Source organism: Lissotriton vulgaris, chromosome 7 (genome assembly GCF_964263255.1).
Source record: "Lissotriton vulgaris chromosome 7, aLisVul1.2, whole genome shotgun sequence".
In the NCBI taxonomy this organism is placed as follows: domain Eukaryota; kingdom Metazoa; phylum Chordata; class Amphibia; order Caudata; family Salamandridae; genus Lissotriton; species Lissotriton vulgaris.
Window position 1 is genome coordinate 439,379,980 of NC_141695.1, and position 17,199 is coordinate 439,397,178.

Sequence of the window (17,199 nt, forward strand, 5' to 3'; positions counted from 1 at the left end):
GGCAAGGTGATCGCGGGCTGAACGCCTTGGTCCAGTTCTGGATAGACCTCCCCATTACATTGATGAGACGAACAAAACTTATGAAAATGGTGGTGCTGCCATGACGCCTCTACATTCTGCAGGGCACTCTCTCTGATATTAACCAGAGCTACTTTAGCGAACAGGACATTACAATAGTAGATATATTATGGGCTGCAAAACAGTAGAGAATAGGACTGACCGTGCTAAAGCAGACCTGGGACCAAGGAAGCATTGAACTTCACAAACCTAGAGTTGTATTACATTTCAGGCGACCTTCAGTACGCGTTCCATTGGTTCGACTAGGAGGACAATTTGGAGAACAGGTTACTGGGAGTCCTCATTCGCGTTGGGACTAGGACAATGCCTACAATACAACAAAAAACCACCCACGGAGCAAGATTTGTCCCAGCTGAGCCCCTTCCTTCATGCATACTGGGCATGCTATTAGATCTCGCCGGGGGATGGAGACTTATAGCGCACATCTATAGAGCTTTACGAGAATATTCTCCAGAAATGACCCCGAAAGCACACAACAAGTGGAAAGAGTATTTAGGAGATGATTGGACACCAAACAACAGGCACAGGGTCCATATGGAGACACGTGCAGTGAATTCAAACGCACACTAAGCTCTTACAGTATAACTTCATGCATGAGTTGTATCTGACTGCAAAAACACTACATGCTATCTACCATTGGCGATCAACCAGATGCCTGCGATGTAGCGTGTCAGAGACAAATTTCCTGCATATGGTTTGAAATTGTACAGTTATAGCCCCCTTCTGGAGAGATGTACTGCTGAATCTAAACGCAGCCACTGAATGGGAGATTGAGGGCACCCCTCGTGAAGTTTTATTGGGCCTGCGCCCAAACACCGCAAAAAAAAAAAAAAATGGCCACAAATTTTTTATGTTAGGTTTAGTGCTGGCAAAGATGAGGATAGCCATTAAATGGTTGAACGCCCAACCATCCGGATATAAGGAATGGCTGCGAGATATGTCTGAATGTGCAGTGGCTGATGAGGTCAGGATGAAATACATATCTGGTAGCATGGAGATTGATGCTTATTAATCTGCGTGGGGACGAGACTGAATTCGATGTCCATATAGGGGATTCATGAAGGGAGGTTGATGCACATAATGTAGTGATAATGATGGTTATAAATTGTACTGAATAAACAATAAAAATATCTGGAAAAAGTCCAACCCCACTTAACCTAACGCAGGTCACTGTAACGACTTGCGCAGTAAATGGAATGCGTGGTTCAGATGCAATACCCGCGTTGCAAAGGCACTGCATTGTTCGGTGGGCGTGGTATTTGCTGTTGCCCGACAACAGACACAAGTGCCTTGTACCCCCCTGTATTAGAAAGGTTGATTGTTGCCTTTATAAGTGGTGGTGGTATTAGTATCTGAGGAGGCATTTTTGGACCCTCTGCGGTAGAAGGAGTGTCAAAAGGAACCACGTCCAAAATGTTGGTGCCAGAATTGGAGGTCCGGGATTTTGGATGTCGAGGATTTCGGATCCAAAGTTGTTTTCGGCATTGAAGGGGGTGGGGAGAGCCGGTCTTTGACTTCGATCCCGAAGCTTTCGGCTTGGTGCCCGTTTTTGAATGGCCCTGTTCAGAGCCGGAAGGCTTTTGGGTTCCCAGCGAAGCTCTGGGTGGCCTACCAGGGAAAGGTACACTTTGTTCACAGCATCATAGGCCTCTGAATGGGCATACACCTTACTGGAGGCTTCTACTCAGGGTTCAGAGAGAACTGCGAAACTGACCCTGGTGGTGAAACTAAAGTCGTCACAGTAGCAGAGAAAGCATGGGAGGCGTGCACAGGCTGGTTTCCAGACCAGGCTGGTCTGCATAGTGGTGTGCACCAATGGTACACTGCTGCATATAAAGACCATATCAGCAATAAGACATCCCACATGGATAGACAAAGTGGCCCAGACTACGGCATGGACAGCATGGACGAGGGTCTACTATAACTTTCTCCTATCTGGTGCGCAGTGAGTACTGAGGGGATATGACGTTTGATGGGAGTCCCACCAGGGCCCTTTATAGGGACCCTGACGGAAACTTATGTTATTGCATTCCTTCATTCGGAGTCCAGCTACCGAACTTTGACACATGCTATAAAAAGGTGTAGGCTAATTCTGCACATGATGTAATCGAGATGTGTATGTTGCTTGTTATGCCGGGGGTGAGGTTACAATAGTGGTGAATGTAGTATAATGTAGTATATGACTGTTACTTTCCTCTTTGACAAGATGGGTGAGGGCGGACAGCTTAAAGATGTAGGGACCAGGGCTCATTAGGCCGCGACGGTGCTACGGGTGCTTTCTTTCCCGGCTCCCCTAGCATTGCATTTTAGTTGTTTCTTACTAAGACCTTTGGATTGGCCGCATTGGGTGTGGGATCTACTGGTTTATGTCCCTCTTGTTACAAGGTGGTAAGGGTTTGCGGCACTGTCCATGGTGTGAGTTCTGTATCTGGTCCAATTTTCCAGGGCATAGGACAGCTCTTGTGTGCGGATTTTGAAGGATTAGGAATGGCCTGTTGAGATCCAGACTAATTTCTAGGATGGCTGAGATGACATTTAAATTCCTGACGTAGAATGTCAGGGGACTGGCCCAACTAGAAAAACACCAGAGTACATGTATACCTCAAACTATATTAGCTTTCGGTTGCCTTTTTGCAAGAGACGCATTTGTGGGGGGCTTGTGTTCCCAGTCTACGTACAAGCTGGAGAGGACTACTATATGTCACATCATATTCAGCTTTGCAAGGGGAAGGTCATGATTTGGGTGCCATTTCAACACAGGACAACCGGTGGACCCAGAGGGCCGCTCTGTGGTGCTGTATGGAGTTCTGGATGGACAAGAGATCTGTTTGTTTTATGAATGTATATGCTCCTAATATTGACGGTCCACACTTTTGTACTTAGGTGGATGCCCCCTTAATCCCAGCTGAAAAGGTTTGCTGGTGCTTGCAATTGTGTGCTAGATGCGACATTAGATCATGAACCTCCAAAGGCCCAAATGAAGCCCCATATGACTGCCCAACTACAAATATTAATGCAGAACTTTTGCCTATTAGATATGTGGAGGGATAGACACCCAGGCTCTAAAGTATTCTCTTGTTATGCACCTGCTGTAAGTACATATAGCAGCGTAGATTACTATCTCCTTACTTCAGGACTCTCCAACCTGTCTGGCGAGATACATTTCTGACCCGCCCCACTGTTAATATCACTGGCAGCGGGACAAATACATCCTGCAGTGCCACTGTGGCGTTTGCAGGCAGAGGCGTTGAAAGGCCTGCCGTTTGCCGCCACTGTCCGGGAGGCACTTGATCATAATTTTTAGGCGATTTGAGGTAGGTCCGGCGGTAGAGTCCACAACTTGGATGACATGGAAGTGGTGCTTTGAGGGGTGTGCTTGCACACCATGTACGGGGTAAATCAACAACTGATGCGCAACTTAGAAAAGAATGGGGTCAAGCTCTCAGACATAGAAAAGACACTGCAGCCTCGGCTTCAGAGGCTGTACGAATAGAGGTGCACCTGCAGGGCAGTGCTAGATGAATGGCATAGACTGTAAAAATATACATACACTGCTTATAGACAGACTTCATGCAGAGGGGGATAACAAGAGCCATGATGGCAAGGCTGACGAGGCAGCAGGAATCACGGAGCCCATATTGGCCTTACGAGATTCGGGAGATAAATTGATCACCTCACAAGTAGCTATAAACAAAGTGTTGCGAGCCCACCATGAGAGAATATATGCAGAGAAAGAAAGGACGCCACAAGGAGCTGGGGCAGACTTTCAAGCGGAATGGACCTCTCCCCACTCAGAGGAGAGGGAGGCACTTGATGCAAATATGATCAAAGAGGAGATTCTAGCGGCTGAGACATCAGAAAACAGCAAAGATACCAGGAGCTGATGGCCTCTCAGCAGAATTCCACCACAAGTATGCTGATCTGGGGGTTGATGAACTACTGGAGGAGTACCATGAAGCGCATCAACTTGGACGCCTCCCGGACACTATGGGTGAGGCGCTTATGGCGCTGATGCCGAAACTAGGCAAGGCAGTGGAGGAAACAACGTCTTTTAGACTGCTTTCCATGTTAAATGTGGATATTGAGGTCCTGAGTGGCCTGTTGATTCTCCCTCATCTACCCACCCTCGTGCACAAAGACCAGTGTGGGTTTATCCGTAAGAGGAGAACCATGCATAATTTACGCAGACTGTTTCACGTCCTCCACGCCCCTAGAATACAAGAAGGTCGCTATCGGCTAGCATTCCTTGACACAGAGCAGGCATTTGATTTTGTTGGTGTGGCAATATTTAGCAGGTCTTAGACAGAATGGGCTTTGGGCCCAAGTATATTCTATGGCTAGTTATTGCATACCAATCCTCGAGCCAGAGTCCAGACAGGTGGCTTCATTTCTGCAGCTTTTTCACTGCACCGTGGCACGAGATAGGACTGCCCTGTCGCCGCTGCTATTTGCAATGGAACCGCTGGCGGCTATGCTGCCGCAGAGACTGGAGCCCTGTGAGGATTCCGGTAGGAGACACCATACACAAGATCACGTTATATGCTGACGACGCCCTGGTGTATATGGATGATCCGGCGGGGGCCATAACGGTACTCTTGGCGACCTTGTTGGAGTTTTGCAGAGGCATATGGACTCTCAGTTAATGCCCAGAAGTCTCAGTTGTTCCCGCTAGGAAGTCTGTCAACGATGGAGTACGCAACGCTTCCAAAGCTTGCAATGCCATGGAGTCCAGAGGGTGTATGTTAACTAGGAATTAGGATAGCTACTGAGAAACAACAACTCTTGGACATGAATACTGGCAAGGTGATCGCGGGCTGAACGCCTTGGTCCAGTTCTGGATAGACCTCCCCATTACATTGATGAGACGAACAAAACTTATGAAAATGGTGGTGCTGCCATGACGCCTCTACATTCTGCAGGGCACTCTCTCTGATATTAACCAGAGCTACTTTAGCGAACAGGACATTACAATAGTAGATATATTATGGGCTGCAAAACAGTAGAGAATAGGACTGACCGTGCTAAAGCAGACCTGGGACCAAGGAAGCATTGAACTTCACAAACCTAGAGTTGTATTACATTTCAGGCGACCTTCAGTACGCGTTCCATTGGTTCGACTAGGAGGACAATTTGGAGAACAGGTTACTGGGAGTCCTCATTCGCGTTGGGACTAGGACAATGCCTACAATACAACAAAAAACCACCCACGGAGCAAGATTTGTCCCAGCTGAGCCCCTTCCTTCATGCATACTGGGCATGCTATTAGATCTCGCCGGGGGATGGAGACTTATAGCGCACATCTATAGAGCTTTACGAGAATATTCTCCAGAAATGACCCCGAAAGCACACAACAAGTGGAAAGAGTATTTAGGAGATGATTGGACACCAAACAACAGGCACAGGGTCCATATGGAGACACGTGCAGTGAATTCAAACGCACACTAAGCTCTTACAGTATAACTTCATGCATGAGTTGTATCTGACTGCAAAAACACTACATGCTATCTACCATTGGCGATCAACCAGATGCCTGCGATGTAGCGTGTCAGAGACAAATTTCCTGCATATGGTTTGAAATTGTACAGTTATAGCCCCCTTCTGGAGAGATGTACTGCTGAATCTAAACGCAGCCACTGAATGGGAGATTGAGGGCACCCCTCGTGAAGTTTTATTGGGCCTGCGCCCAAAGACCAGAGAGGGGACTCACCCTAGAAAGCTAGTTCGCCATGGCCTTTTCCATGATTTTAACTTCAAGATTTAGGAAGGAGATGGGACGAAAGGAGGAGCAAAGTGCAGGAGAACGGCCTGGTTTTGGAATCACCATTATTTCGTAGGGACCACGTGCTCAATCTCCATTTCATCTTCGGTCGCTGATGTTCCTGTTGAAGGCCAAACTCTGCCGCATAATTATCTGAAAGACCCTCAGCAAAAATCCGTCCCAATTTGACCTTCTGTGTTTCAGTCTTGGGCAGCACAAATCAATCGAGATGGAAAGGTGTACTGTGTGCCCCAGAACAGAAGGTGAAGACCTGCTCTTGCTCATGGAATATGTGCCAAATATCATACATTCCCAAGGCCTCGATAAAATAAGCCTTTGGAGGGGAACTCTTTCCGGGGCACCAAGATCCACTTAATATGCCTTCAGCTCCCTTTATCACCCCATTCCAATTTCCCCCAACCCCAAACCAGAGGTCCCTCTGGTAATTCACCAAATGTGCAATCATCTCTAAGAAAGAGGCACTCAAAGGGGGAGGGGCATAAACATTGAACACCATAGAGGAGGCTTGCCACCGCCACATACCTACGCATTCTACTGCATCATTTACGTGTCACTGTAAAAGGAACCTGGTTCCTTAGAACTATAGTGGTTCCCGTGGAATATCTCACAAACTCCAATAGAAAGACTTCACAAATTCTAATCTAATCAAGACTCGAGTTTTGACTTCACCCCACAGAAAGAGGTCTACCTAATGAACAAGATCTTCGTTTTAATGATCTTGCTATCCATGTCAGGATCTCATAGGAGATTGTAGGTACGACATGTGGCACAGGGATAGGACAGACATGAATATGAGCTACTCTAGGACCATGCATGGGTGATCTCCGCAGAGGAGGAGGAAGGCAGGCCAACAACAGGTGAAACTGTTCTAGTCTACTATATTAGGCACTCTTCGCTTTAACTTGTGCATCAAAACCTACGCTGAATATATTGATTTGGGCAAATGTTAGACATCTAAGAAGGGTGAATAGGTAGTTACAAAGGTGAGATTCTCTCTTACAGTTGTCTCAATGGTAACATAGCCCTTGACAAGTGGTTACTGTGATTATTCTCAATGTACTAAATCTTGACTTTGACCAAGATAATGGACTCTGTTCTGCTTTAAATCTCTTTTCTTCTCTGTGAGAATCTTTAGGGACAGGAGAAAGTCGTCTCTCCAATCTCTGCAGAAACCAGCCATCTCTTATGGTTCTCATGAAGACAGAATTTATTTCCTATCTTTGAGTGTCCTCGCACACCTTACTGGGCATTAATCCCTTCCACAGAAAGTGCTGGTATTTAGTTAAACAATTAAATATATACATTCAGCTGGGAAACAGAAAAACGAACACTGCTGCCTTAGAAGAAAGAATGAATAGAAACATTTTTTTTTTAAAGAATGGTAGAGCTCTGTGTTTCTCTGCTCCAGGATTCGGTTAGTAATAGCCAGAAATAAATTGGTGCAACTGCCACGGATAATGCATTATTGCATATTGGTGGTCTATGCCTCCTTAAAGGAGAAGTAGTATCAGTTATCTAGCTTCTCTGAAGCTGAACTTTAAAACAAGCACTGGCGTTGCCAATAGGTCTCGCAGTAAGAAAGTTGGAGCTATTACAATTGCAAATAACAATGCCTTTTATTTTTGTTTTCACTTTAAAAACATAAAGGGCTTTGTCATTTACAAAACCAATAGCTCCAACTTTCCTACTGCGAGACCTATTGTGCACTGCACAGTGTGGGTGAAAGTGGCGCTGCGTGTGGGTGAGTGGCGCTGCGTGTGGGTGAGTGGCGCTGCGTGTGGGCGAGTGGCGCTGCGTGCGGGCGAGTGGCGCTGCGTGCGGGCGAGTGGCGCTGCGTGCGGGCGAGTGGCGCTGCGTGCGGGCGAGTGGCGCTGCGTGCGGGCGAGTGGCGCGGCGTGGGCGTGAGCGGCGTTGCGTGGGCGTGAGCGGCGTTGCGTGGATGAGCGGCGTTGCGTGGATGAGCGGCGTTGCGTGGATGAGCGGCGTTGCGTGGATGAGCGGCGTTGCGTGGATGAGCGGCGTTGCGTGGATGAGCGGCGTTGCGTGGATGAGCGGCGTTGCGTGGATGAGCGGCGTTGCGTGGATGAGCGGCGTTGCGTGGATGAGCGGCGTTGCGTGGATGAGCGGCGTTGCGTGGATGAGCGGCGTTGCGTGGATGAGCGGCGTTGCGTGGATGAGCGGCGTTGCGTGGATGAGCGGCGTTGCGTGGATGAGCGGCGTTGCGTGGATGAGCGGCGTTGCGTGGATGAGCGGCGTTGCGTGGATGAGCGGCGGATGAGCGGCGTTGCGTGGATGAGCGGTGGATGAGCGGCGTTGCGTGGATGATCGGCGTTGCGTGGATGAGCGGCGTTGCGTGGATGAGCGGCGTTGCGTGGATGAGCGGCGTTGCGTGGATGAGCGGCGTTGCGTGGATGAGCGGCGTTGCGTGGATGAGCGGCGTTGCGTGGATGAGCGGCGTTGCGTGGATGAGCGGCGTTGCGTGGATGAGCGGCGTTGCGTGGATGAGCGGCGTTGCGTGGATGAGCGGCGTTGCGTGGATGAGCGGCGTTGCGTGGATGAGCGGCGTTGCGTGGATGAGCGGTGGATGAGCGGCGTTGCGTGGATGAGCGGTGGATGAGCGGCGTTGCGTGGATGAGCGGCGTTGCGTGGATGAGCGGCGTTGCGTGGATGAGCGGCGTTGCGTGGATGAGCGGCGTTGCGTGGATGAGCGGCGTTGCGTGGATGAGCGGCGTTGCGTGGATGAGCGGCGTTGCGTGGATGAGCGGCGTTGCGTGGATGAGCGGCGTTGCGTGGATGAGCGGCGTTGCGTGGATGAGCGGCGTTGCGTGGATGAGCGGCGTTGCGTGGATGAGCGGCGTTGCGTGGATGAGCGGCGTTGCGTGGATGAGCGGCGTTGCGTGGATGAGCGGCGTTGCGTGGATGAGCGGCGTTGCGTGGATGAGCGGCGTTGCGTGGATGAGCGGCGTTGCGTGGATGAGCGGCGTTGCGTGGATGAGCGGGGTTGCGTGGATGAGTGGGGTTGCGTGGATGAGTGGGGTTGCGTGGATGAGTGGGGTTGCGTGGATGAGTTGTGTTGCGTGGGTGAGTTGTGTTGCGTGTGTGAGTGGCGTTGCTTGGGTGAATGGCGTTGCTGTGTGGGTGAAAGTGGCACTGCGTGGGTGTGAGTGGCTTTGCGTGAGTGAGTGAGTGGCGTTGCGTGGGTGTGAGTGACGTTGCGTGTCTGTAAGTGTTGCTGTGTGGGTGAAAGTGGAACAGAGCCTTTGATGTAGCCTGGCGCAGGAGAAATGCTGCTGCTGCTACTTAAATATAAAAAGTGTTTAGGGACTCACGGCTGCTGAGGGTAACAAGGCAGTGCTGGGATGGGGGCTGCACACCAACTGAAGTGCTCTGGTTGCACGGCCTGCGGCCGGCCGTGTGGAGTGATAAGCCTTTGAAGTACACAGGCATGCTGTGACGGAGGTGTGAGAGGTCTGGCAGGGAACAGATGGCCTGGCTGTGAAGCAGGGGGCGGGGCAGCCCTGGGGAAGCCTGTGGGAGGGTGATTGATGCCTTTGATGTGGGGAGGGAGGAGAGCCTTTTGCGAGCCTGCAGGAGAAATGCTGCCGATGCACGTGCATGTTTAATCACGTGATTCACGTGAACTTAAAGAAAACCGCGGCTGAAAGCCCGTGGTTTGAAGTGGATTTTGCCGACTTGAATTCTCCCCATTTCCCATTCCTGCGGAATGGTAAAGGCGAGACCTAAAAAGTTTTGCTTGTCATTTTTTTCTAATGTAGCGTCTAAACTAAAATTATCCAACATAAACTGCTTTTTACGAACTGACATTTCTAACAAAAGGTTTCTATGCCAATATTTTGTAACAAAACATAAAAATTCTCTGAAATCTCACAAAATGTTGGGACCATTCAGTGCTAATCATCAATGGGGATTCCCAGATGGAGAACATAATTACTCACAGTTAAGCCGACTAATGTTCATCTTCACGGTGACATAAATAAGAAAGCTATTTGACCCATTCTCAGAGTTTTCAAGCATTATACCTTTATTCATAAGCAAAGCACAGTCCCATACTCTTAGTAAATATCAGCAGTGGACTGTTCTCCTTCCCATTGTGCAAACATACATGTACCCTGTACTTACACGTGGAGGTTTGAGCCAGCTTCTCCTTAGTCTTCAGTGCATGTGTTCTCTCTTCTTTAAGTCTCTCATCATCCTTCAACAGTGAAACCAACTGCTTGGCTTTCTCCCGAACGTTCACACCCTGGTCTTTCCCATCTCTGTCCACATATTGAAAGTCCTTCAGTGTCTGAATGGCATAGATGTTCTCCTTACATTGCTGAGCAACCCGTTCTGAGCCGGTCTTTATCAAATACTCCATCAAAGTCATGGCCTGGAAAAAATAACACGATTTCTAGGTTACGCAGTCAAGAGATATCTTCAACTGTTACCATCCAAACTAACATGTTCAACTACAGTGACCAAGGAGCCTACTCCCAGAGGACACCATTGATGGCAACATGTGAAAAAGAAAGCCAACAATGCCTAATCTCCACTCACAAATTTACTTGAAGATCTCCTGAAACATAAGTTTTACACCATATAGTATGTACAAACAAAGAAATAAATAGCAAAAGGCCCTTAAAATAATTGCAGTTCAGTTATGACAGTCTTTGAAAGGTTAAATTAGTCATGGGGGCGATCAGAGTTGTGAGACTATTAAGATTAAATGTGATGGCAGTAAAAGCTGTGATGAAGGTGGTACTACTGATGGTTGTAAATAATATATTGAAATAGGTAGGCTGTTCCAAAGAAGAGGTGTGTCATGATCTCGAAGAACTACATCGAAGTATACCAGTATAGAGGGGGGGCGGCAAGTTTGGTACAGATGTTTTTGGGTTGTGACCAAGTGAGTAGGAGGAGATTGGCGGAGCAAGGAAAATGAAAGCGAGGCTTCACATGGATTTAAACACCAGCATGTAAACTTTGTAAAGGATGTCAAAAGGAAGAGGTTTATTGATGAATATCGACTAGTACTTCTATCAACAAGATCATCACAAGAGAAGGCTGTATGTTCCGCTAATTCCGAAAGAAACAACGGAAAAGGATACAACATTTATTTACCAGTGACTGAGCTTCAACTCAAGAATTTCATTCTTACTGGCTCGAGGGCCATATATTCAAGAGGAGGCGGTGATTTTCTCGCTAGATGACAGTATGGCCTTTGATTGGGAAGAATGGCCCTTCCTATTTGCGGTACTGCAACATTTTGGTTTTGGACCGAAATTTTGCACCTGGATACAGCTGCTCTACACGCAGCCACGGGCGCAGGTAGTGGTAAATGGACGCATATCGGAGGACTTTCCACTGGGGCGAGGGACTAGGCAGGGCTGTCCTCTCCCCACTGCTGTTCGCCCTATAGGGAGGGCAGACACGCCAATTTGCCAGAGGGGCTGCGGGCTCACGGGTACTTTCTTCCACACGATATGGGAGTGTCCCCTCATTACACAATACTGGAGGGCGGTTATGACGACAATTACCCAGGTGTGTGGTTTTGAGGTACCCCCAGAACCGCGGATGTGCCCGAATAATGTGTGGGAGTCCATAGATCTAAACCATAAGGCTCAGGATTGGGCAACACTCGACCTCACTCTAGCCAAAAAGAACATTGCGCAACACAGGACGCATGTGTAGGGGAAATGGAACAACTTCGGGGAAATATATGTGCCCCTCCACCCACAGACTCAGATTTGGACTTGAGTGCATGATGACCTGAAAACAGGCACGCCATAAGAACGCTTCCACTGTGGGGGTGAAATTCGGCAACTATATGGCGCTGGGATGGGCACAACTGTATTCGCATTACTACTCATAGTGTACGGAATTACTGCGTGTTACACTATGTCCAATATACTCTATAAATTGCTCTACTCTACGTGTATTATAATGAAAATAAAATGTTTTTTTTTAAATTCATACATAACTGCTTTTTTCAGAGAGTTACCCCAAAATACAATGCATGTGTCAGTCAATCAATCAATCAATCATTCAGGGTTTATAAAGTGCAACTACTCACCCGCAAGGGTCCCAAGGCGCTAAGGGGGAAGAAAGGGGGGTTTAACTGCGGGTCCATTGAAGGCGCTCTGGTTCAGTCGAAGAGCCAGGTCTTGAGGTCCTTCCTGATTTGAGGCAGTGATGGTGACCACCTGAAGTGGAGAGGCAGGGTGTTCCAGGCCTTTGTTGCGAGGTAGGGGAAAGATCTTCCTCCGGCCGTAGTCTTGCGGATAGGTGGGACGGGAGCCTGGGGCAGAGCAGAAGTCTCTGGTAGGTGCGATGAATGCGAGGCAGTGGTTAAGGTATGCAGGTCCCGTGTCATGTAGGGCTTTGCAGGCGTGTGTGCGGAGCCTGAAGTGTGATTCTTTTGTTGACTGGGAGCCAGTGGAGGTCCCTCAGGCGGCTGGTGATGTGGCTGCGATGGAGGATGTTGAGGATGAGTCTGGCGGAGGAGTTCTGAATGTTCTGCAGTTCTGGAGTCGTTTCTGGGTGATGCTGGTGTAGAGAGTTGCCGTAGTCCATTCTGTTGCTGATGAGTGATTGGATGACCGTCTTTATGGACCCTAGGTGTAGCGTGTGGAAGGAGGATGAGACTGCGTTGATCTGGTAGCTCACGACGAGTCCAGCATGATGTTGAGGTTCCATGTGTGTTCGAGGTAGTTCAAACTGCTGCAGGCTACCAGGTTTTGTCCCAGGCGGAGGTGGTGGGGCCCCCATAAGGAAGCATCCGGTCTTCTCAGAGTTGAGCCTGAGGCAGATGTTCTTCATCCAGGTGACGACAGCCTTTAGTCCAGAACAGCTTTCAAAACAGGATACTGTGGGTTTGTTGGTGAGGGAGAGAATCAGCTGGGTGTCGCCGTTGTAGGAGACAATGTTGAGTCCACAATTCCAGACGATGGCTGCAAGCGGGGTCATGTAGATGTAGATGCTGAAAAAAGCGGGACTTAGGGAGGAGCCCTGAGCCACTAGGCAGCTGATCTCTGTGGGTTCAGAGAGAAATGGTGGTAGACAGACTCTGTGTTCGGCTGGTGAGGAAGGAGCAGATCCATTCCAGGGCTTATCATGGATGCCGGCGTCGTGAAGTCTTGTGCAAAGGGTGCGGTGAGAAACTATCGAAAGCGGCTGAGAAGTCCAGGAGGACGAAGGCTGCAGTTTCGCCTCAGTTTAGGGTGTGGACGTCGTCTCTAGCGGCGAGGAGGGTGCTCACAGTGCTGTGTTTGCTTCAGAAGCCGGATTGAGAGAGGTCCAGGATGCGGTTCGCTTCGATGAACTCGGAAAGTTGTGGGCTGATGGCCTGCTCGATCTTGGCTGGAAAGGGTAGAAGAGAGAGATGGGTCTGAAGTTCTTGAGGGCCATCTGGTCAGCAAAGGGTTTCTTCAGCAAGGGATTGATCCAAGTTTTTCCAGTCTTCCGGGAAGGTGGCCGAATTGATAGAGCTGTTGATGGTGTGACACAGTTTAAATGCGATGGTGGTGCCGGCTCTGTTGAAGATATGATGCGCACAGGGGTTCATGGGTGCTCCGAAGTGGACGCTCTTCATGATCTTGAGTGGGAGATCCAACGGTTGAGGTTGCCAGCTGCAGTGTTAGCATCTGTCTCTTTGGTGACCTTTTTCCAACTTCTTTAAGGGTAGCGCTGGCTGTGGTGGTGTACAGTGGGTTTGGTGAAGGAGAAGTGGACGCAGCAGTGGTCCGTTCATGAGAGCTCAGTGGTATGCCTGAAGGTGATGTCGCTGGCAGAGAAGATGGGGTAGACCGTGTGTACTGCAGAGTAGGTTGGAGAAGTGAGATGACCCGTTGTTTGAGTCAGATGGTGGCGAGGTTCTCCAGCAGGGGTGAGATTTTTGTAGTTGAGGTTGTCTAGTTGAAAGTTGGGGTCGCCAAAGAGGATGTAGTCTGTGGAGGCGAGAGCGTGTGGAGCGATGAAGTCAATGATGTAGTCACTGAATGGTGGGCAGGTTCCGGAGGGGGGGGGGAGGGGGTGGGAAGGGGGTCACGGAGAAACTGTAGATTAGGGTTGCCGGGGAGCTGAACAATGCCAAACAACGTGATTTGCAATTATTAAAGATGGCTGCAGTAATAGTCTTAAAGAATTCTTGGACCAATCGCTAAATAACCTGCATCTTGAAAACCTCTGAGCATTGCCATCTTTATATAATGTCTTTAAAAATCTAGTGAACTCCGCAACGGCTAAAATCTCTTTCTTAAAGGACACAGAAGAGTTCGCCAAAAAAAAGTTCGCACAAAAATAGTCAAGCCTGGGCGGTCATCAACAGCTGCTCCAAATTGTCATGGGGATCGTATCTAGCCTGCACCTACAAGCACCAACTGAAACTTAAACTACTGCAGCGTCGCCTGGGCTGCCCCCATCCTTAGCGGAAAAACCAGCATGGAAATACACCGGGAATGGAGGGTGCCGCTTATTCGGGGGAAGCAAAGAGAATCTTCTACACTTAACCTGCATTTGCTCCGAGTTGGCTATAGAGAGGAGGAGTCTCCTCAAGCCTTTATTTCAAAGCAAAGAAATCTGCACATGTAGGCATGCCATGATACTCTGTTGAGGCACAGACGACCCCATATCATCCTGTCATTATATAAAATTCTCAAACAAATTTGAACAAAAACTGCCCAAGTAGGTAAATCTGTGGATCATGGACCAGTGATTCTATTGATTAAACGAGTCCTGGCTACCTCCTCACTCTCGCTTAAATCATGGACTTTTTTGAAGCCTCTGTAAACATATCCTTATTTTCCAAACTTTCATCCTGTTTGGTGTCTCCCGGGTCTCCGGGAAAGATCTAATAAAACCATGAAAGCCAGGCTGCTAGCAGGATTATCAGCCTAATTTAAATCTCCATGCTATCCTGGCCGTGGACTATTGGCCCCCAGGGCAAAGTGGCAGCTAGTTCCTATCAACAGTGCCATAAAGAACCTTAGCCTCCCTACCACAGGCTTCCGGAACAGCGTGCGCAGTGCGCGCTGGCCTCACTTCTCCTTCCCCCTAATTGCTTTTTTTCACGGCCGCCAGGCCGTGAGCTACATCAAAGGGTTCATCTCCCCGCCCCCTGCTTCACGGACGCTTCTCAGGCCACCAGCCTGCCCAATATATATACATATATATTTTTTTAAGATAGCCTCCTCTGGGTCTCGTTTAAACTTGTTAATAAATTCAGTTTTTCACTTTCACACTCACTACACGGTCTCTATGTTTTCAATTTTCTGTAGTGCGGTTAATTTTAATTGTGCTGACACTCCAATCCCTTTTTCACACTCAAGACGTACAATAGCGAGGCAAACCATGTGTGCTGCGCATATCTGGCGGAGTGAGGGACCATCTGGTAGAGAATAAATGTGTTGGCCTAAGCTGTCAACAAACTACATCGTGGGACCAGTTTGGAGGACTTCCAATGACACAATCCCACAGCAAGGGCTTAATCTACCTCTATTCTCCCTGCAATAGGTCTCGATCACTAGTGCACGAAAGCCAGTACTTCCCTCTCTGTAGCACCCAATACATGTTCCTGTAGTGGATTACGTCGTCAATTTAGTGCACACAATTATTTTATCCCTTGGTTGAGGCAGAATCATGCCCCAGCCGGCTTTGCTTTGCATACTGGGCTATGACAACCACGCGCATTAGCACGACTACTTCCTGTAGGTGACTAAATCCTGTTCACCTGAGAAGCTCCGACCTCTGGCTCATCCGATGTCACCAATGACATCCATGAACCGGGCGAAAGAGTAGGCACCAACAAAGACAGCATTAAAGCGATAAGCCAGGAACTTGAAAAGGTGCTTAAATGAAAAATGAAATTATCCTGCTATGGGAGAAATGTGCTGACCCAGCGACAGATCCAGATGAAATAATATTTGAATCCACAATGTCTGAGAATCTGAGGAGGTGGATGATTATTCCCAATTGTTTGCAAACCTGTTTTGCTGCCCTTAATAAGGATTCAACTTTTGAAATGCCCATTATTAGAGAGCAAGACCAACAGACAGCTCTTTTCCGAGTTGCGCATTCACCCGTGGACACGTCTGAACATTTGTGTTATAGTGTTCCATCTTTTTCCAATTTATAATGACTTCCATATCCGGTGTTGGCTCCAAAGCCGGAAACGACATGACACACATGTAGCATTCATGTGACACGTGAAAAATACAAAAAATGCACGACTTATGATTGGCATGTTAGATATCTCCCACCCGTATTCACTGTCAGGTACCGAGGGCTTCATTCCTGTCCCTCCCACTTGCTCACTCCCCTGCTCCGCCGCCCACCACCCCCATCCGCCTCGCACACCACATCAAAGGCTGCTGCTCCTACCCTCCCCCCCCACAGACACAGCAATGCCGAGAGATTATTTTGCTTTAAAGGGAAAACCAAAAGAGACAAGGTTTTAAAGTGTCCTTCACTTTCTGCAACAATTAATCCCACATAATGTTATTTTCTTAGCACGCATTGTCAACATTTTTAAGAGCTATGTTATCTATTAGGTTTTAGTGTGTAATAACTACTTTTTAGTAATGATACCGTAAATGATTCAAAACGTCACAAAATATGTTTTGTAGACTTTCTCCCACAACGAATGCACACATTTGCAGCGGGCTTTGACAGATTTATTTATTAAGTTTCTCCGACGGCTTATTTAAGAAAAAATTAAGTCTTCGATTTCACCACACTCCTTTCAAGTAATCTTAAGTGTTTTCTTGTTTGTGCCCTTCTGCCGTCTGCATTACCACATTATCACTCAGCGCAACAACAGCGCCACTCAGCGCAACCACAGCACCACTCAGCGCAACCACAGCACCACTCAGCGCAACCACAGCACCACTCAGCTCAACCACAGCACCACTCAGCTCAACCACAGCACCACTCAGCGCAACCACAGCACCACTCAGCGCAACCACAGCACCACTCAGCTCAACCACAGCACCACTCAGCTCAACCACAGCACCACTCAGCTCAACCACAGCACCACTCAGCGCAACCACAGCACCACTCAGCGCAACCACAGCACCACTCAGCGCAACCACAGCACCACACAGCACCACTCAGCGCAACCACAGCACCACTCAGCGCAACCATAGCATCACTGGTTCAAATATGTTCTCTCAATGTTTCAAGCTTTTTTACAAATATCACAAAAAGATGTTAATATTTCACTTCTGTTCTTGAATTTTCGTCACAATAAAATAAACTGAACATAATCTTCACAAAAGTTATTTACAAAAGTTTAGGCTATTGCCATTATAAATTACAATCACTTATTTAAGTATTAATTATTTTTA

General features: G+C 48.3%; 1 protein-coding gene across 12 annotated transcripts in view; it reads right to left on the reverse strand.

The window, feature by feature from the left end:
* The window catches only part of EPN1 (epsin 1), a 371,704-nt gene that overhangs the window by 215,224 nt on the left and 139,281 nt on the right, over positions 1-17,199 (reverse strand). For all 12 annotated transcript variants that reach the window (XM_086930437.1, XM_086930433.1, XM_086930440.1 and 9 more), the window contains exon 4: positions 9,998-10,247. In XM_086930437.1, the coding sequence (XP_086786563.1) occupies positions 9,998-10,247 (250 nt within the window). The remainder of the gene's footprint in view (positions 1-9,997; positions 10,248-17,199) is intronic.